This window comes from Papilio xuthus, unplaced genomic scaffold (genome assembly GCF_000836235.2).
Source record: "Papilio xuthus unplaced genomic scaffold, Pxut_1.1 DF825017.1, whole genome shotgun sequence".
In the NCBI taxonomy this organism is placed as follows: Eukaryota; Metazoa; Arthropoda; class Insecta; order Lepidoptera; family Papilionidae; genus Papilio; species Papilio xuthus.
The window spans coordinates 2,061,485-2,066,538 of NW_013533632.1; the positions used below are offsets into that span (position 1 = coordinate 2,061,485).

The 5,054-nt window shown below is 36.7% G+C and overlaps 1 protein-coding gene across 1 annotated transcript; it reads left to right on the plus strand.

Moving 5' to 3' along the window:
- The first annotated feature begins 381 nt into the window (after positions 1 to 381).
- On the plus strand, positions 382 to 3,252 carry LOC106126171 (uncharacterized). The gene is made up of 4 exons (XM_013323658.1): positions 382 to 1,164; positions 1,532 to 2,140; positions 2,433 to 2,554; positions 2,820 to 3,252. Exons 1-4 carry the CDS (start codon positions 438 to 440, stop codon positions 2,820 to 2,822), a joined length of 1,461 nt encoding a protein of 486 aa, XP_013179112.1. The 5' UTR covers positions 382 to 437; the 3' UTR covers positions 2,823 to 3,252.
- Positions 3,253 to 5,054: the final 1,802 nt, after the last annotated feature.

Here is a 5,054-nt window from a genome sequence, read left to right on the forward strand (position 1 = left end):
TGCTCATATTTCAATTTATTTTATTCATACAAAGCTGAAGGCAAGTGATAATTTATTTTTTATTTTGTATGGGACACTATAAAACAAAAACGAAACTAAATAAACGCCGCGTTAATTTGACTGATTAGAACTTAGATTTTATTTTTACATGTTATAAGGAAACAAAACTTTTTATCGAAATTAAAAAAAAATCACAGTGTGATTTAGAAAGCAACATGCAAACATTCATTTTTGTTTATAAAGATTATATATTTATTTTAATAATACATTTGTAATATCTGTATTCATAAACAAGTGAATGATTTGTTATCTGTGCATTTTATGTTTATTCAGATACACTTCATTAAATATCAGTCTTGCTCAATATAGAGTTTTATAACATCGTGACAGCAGTGTTAAATTATTGTTTTAATAGTAAAGTGTAGTTTTGGTTTCAAATGGAGAACAGTAGATTTCCAGGAAAATTAGTTTTACAAGGTGGGCCAGCAGCGCGCGCTGACGCCTGGCGAAAGTGGTGTAGGGAGTTTCAAGAGTTTTTACAATCATCCGGATTACACAAAGAAAATAAAAAAGTGCAAAGCAGGTTGTTGTTGACTTTAATCGGCCCGGGAGGTTATGATGTGTTTAGAAACTTTACCTTTAGGATGGACGAGGACGCCGAGGACATTGAGATTCTGTTTAAAAAATTTAATCAACATTTCGCATCAAAACAAAATATGTCAATTTCTAGATTAAAATTTTTTACGCGACACCAAAACCGAGGGGAGTCCATAGACAAGTATGTCGCCGCGCTTAAATTGTTGAGTCAGAATTGTGAATTTGAACATTTAGTAGACGGCTTGATACGCGACAGAATCGTTTATGGAGCCGGGAATGGCAACGTGAAGGAAAGATTACTCAGAACCGAGGATCTTACGTTGGCTAAGGCAGTAAAAATATGTCAGGCCAATGAAATGTCTAACGACGCAGATAGGATAAAGAAAAGGCGGATCGTCGTAGTCGGAGCCAGGGGCTCCGAAGCTGAGGGCGCCGCAGCCGGGGTCGCCGGAGCCGGGGCCACCGGAGCCGGGGGCGCCGAAGCCGGTGTCGGAAGCCATGACGAGCGCGTGGAGCACCAGGCGGAGCGGGCCTGGCCGCCGCGGTCAGCAAAGCCACCCGACGGCAGTCAGCATTAATTTTAACCCTTATGTTCATTTTGTATAGTGTACCATACATTCAACTTTATAAAAATATACGATCACTATAAAAACATATTTTAACATATTTTTTTTTAACTTTGTTTTTTGCTTTACTTCAAAAAAGAAATTTTTCCACAATAAGGGTTAATACATTTGAAATCTAACAGGTTTAAACCGCGTAGAACTGCTTTTTTCCATTCATTGTAGAAATACTTGTACCGTAAATATTGTCATCTTTAAACATAGTGAGAGTAATGGCAACATATAGTTGTTTAGTAGGCACGGCAGGGGAAACCTATTTTAACATACGAGCAAATATGCTGGTTTTAATATGTACTTTTTTTTATTTACAGATATTGACTTATATAAAAGCGGTATCAAAATCATAATACCTAAAAATAACGAATCACAAAATATACGATTAAATGCTATTACTGTGAGAACATCTAACAGCGAACATAATGGAAAGATATATGTTAACAATAATCCTGATACGACCGCACTTTCTGTCTTCATTATTAAATACGAACAAATTGTTGACTCAGCTGCGTTAAGTTATGGTGCGTTTGACCCGCCGCCATCTAACGCGTCTGCTTTAAGCAGCCAGCCATTAGGCCACCCAGGCTCCGATAATAGCCAAGCTGCAACAATGCAAGCCACAAGTTCTAACATTTTCGAAAATCCAGAAGCTACGACTTCTAAGGCTAACACTTCTGAAACAAATGATGAATCTCGCAAACGAAGTCAGCTACCGCCCAAGAACGACGTGCCAAAGCGATCTAAGAAGGAAGTTGATGAGACAGAGCCACTTTCGGAGGGAACTTTTACTATAACCGGACACTTTACAAACGTTCCTGAAACTGTTACTAATCCGGAACCTGAGCTTCCGGTTGAGCCCGGTAACGCGATACTGAAAGCAGTAACACAGATGGCTTATAATAATGATCTTACGATCCCTAACGGTGAGTGTCGGTCTATTATCTTTGATTTAAAACAAAATATAAAAACGTAAAAAAGTATCCAGACTACCTCATTGTGGGTTTGATTCCTTATATTTAATGCACCCATATACATTTACAATAAAGTTTTATAGCTCATGTAAACTTGCTTTGATTCTTTTGTACAATGAAATGTTTAACCAAGCAAATTTGCCAAAAAAGTTATCATTCAGGTACTCGGGCGCTTTCTTACATATGACATTGTTTTGTCTTTAATGCTTATTTCCATTTTCCAACTTATGTATGTTTTTTTCAGTTCCAGCTGAGGTCAGTGTGGATGTCGGAGATTGTCCTGCATTGGGTTTAGACGATAGCAGTAACTATTCGTTTGCTTTGACCGAGGAAGAGAAACACGATTCCTTTCTCGATGATTTGATGGTGAGTTAACAAATAAGAATTATTACAATACTAGCTTTCACCCGCGACTCCGTCCCCGAGGAATTAAAAAAAACTTGTTTAGTACATATGTGCTCTTCCAGACTATGATCTACGTCTGCGCCAAATTTGATCAAGATCTGTTCAGCCGTTCTGGAGATACTTTAAAACAAAAATCCATCCATCTATCTATCCAAACATTCGCATTTATAATATTAGTAAGATTGCGCCTAATTCACTTCATTAACAGTGTGTTTATTTTTAACAGTAAACACCACAAGATTGTCTCTCTCGACGACAACAAGTGTCCATAACAGCGGCAGCAAACTTCTTCAGTCGTCTAATATACTGCAAATTAATGTGCTTTTCGAAATTAATATAACCAAATGGAATAAGCTCATGTGGGCATTTATTAGAAATACGAATATTTAATCGTAATCAAAATCATCATCATCATCACCATCTTCATCACCATCATCTTTGTCGTCGTCTGCTTATCCATGACGAATAGATTAACTTTGTAATTCTATGTGTCTACTGGCTCTTGCCCGTGTTTCGAGGAATTTAAAAATAGTAGCCTATGTTTTCTCCCAAATTATGTTCAACATCTATTCTAAAATTTCCCAAGATCTATTTTGCTGTTCAGAGATACCTTCAACAAACAGCCATTCATCAATAAAGATTCGTATTAATAATAATAGAAAGAAGTAATGTTATATTATATTATAAACAGAATTTTTATTATTATTTTATAATTTATACTTACATATTGTTGTCTCCGTTTATCTTTGAAAGAATGTTAGGGACAACAATATCTCTTAATACAAAATATTATTACTCTTTACACTCCGTCCGCGCAAAATTAAAAGAACGCTTAATTATTAGCCTTCCAGACCATGTTTTACATCTATGCTAAATTTCAGCAAGTTCTTTTTAGCGCTTATTGAGATACCTTCTAACAAACATCCAGCCATTCATCCATCCATCTAAACATTCATATTCATATTTTATAATTAAGTAAGTAATATATTTTTCAAATATTTTATGTCAAATTCTTTAGTAATAAGATAAAGGAGTCAATTTCTTTTGGTTGGCACACAGTATGTTTACTGATAGATCTCAATCCTTGACTAAAGAAATTGTTTTCTTAAATTAGTCATATTAAATGAACACTTCAAATGTAAGAAGTATCATCAAGTAGTGATCATGTTATTCAGAATTATATGTATTCAAATAATCCAAATAAATTCCTGAAAAATGAACTTTGTATTTATTAAATTGACATGAAACCCTTCATTCAGGTGTGCTTAAGTTGCGGGCAGAGAGGAGATGAAGTGCTCCCTGAATAAAAAAATATTACTATCATATTTGATGCAGACAAATTCTGACGATTTTGAGGGGCTTAAAGCCTCCCCCTATCTCCCACCTCCCCCCGAATACAATGCATTCGGCCTTTGTTGAATGCAACAATTTAATTATGGTAACACTGGAAATTTTCGAGTGGAAAATATTGTAGACTTTAATTAAATATCTGAACAAATGGGGTGCTGTAGAAACTTTGGACTACAGTATCTCTTAAGAGGATAAGGCTTTCATACCTTAATTATCTTTTATTAAATAAGGTCTTACATTAAAACTGAGCAATTAAAGATTTAAACAGTGTTAGAGTCAGTAATAACATCTCTTGTATCAATATGCCAGCTCGATCGTTGCAATACCACGACCACACAGAAGACAGCAGTGAAATGTAAATCATTCTGAATTTCGTTTTATGAGTTTGCACGCTGAAGGCTTTTTATTCATTTTCACCGCCTCACCCTTTTTATGAGAAAGGGATTGAATGTGGATGGCTACAAAGGTAGCGAAGGGCCAAAAAAGTATAGAATGACTGTGTGAATGAGGATATGCGTGGGAAGGGGGTAGATTTGGATATGACGGCTGATAGAGATTTATGGAGGAGTAGTACATACTCTGCCGACCCTTGATAGGGATAAGGGCAGGTTGATAATGATCATGATGATGAATGGGAACAGGCTTGGGACTTGGCAGAGGAGGAGACGTCTTGAACTACTGAATGTACACCAAGTAATACGATACATTCCTACTTTATGATACCTCGTTACCAAAAACAGTTATGAATTATTAAGCTCTACTTTTAGCGTTAAATCGTCTTAACTAATTATGTATACTTCGATGTTGGTACCAACTAGTCAGTGCTCGGCGAGACGTGCCTACGAATATAGCCCGTTAGTCCACTCATCTTAAAGAAGGACCCTGACGAATCTGAAACTTTACACGAACACCGAAGTCTAAGTGAGTGAAGCCATGATTTTTAATTAGATTTATAACAGTGGTAGAGCCCACTTTAACATCTTCGCACGAATTGGCCCGGCTCGCCCGATGAAATATCACGACCACACAGAAGACAGGCGTCAAGTGGCAGCATTTCCGCGTTTCGTCTGATGAGTGTGCGCCCCGGAGGCCTAAAGTCCTCTTTCCCTTC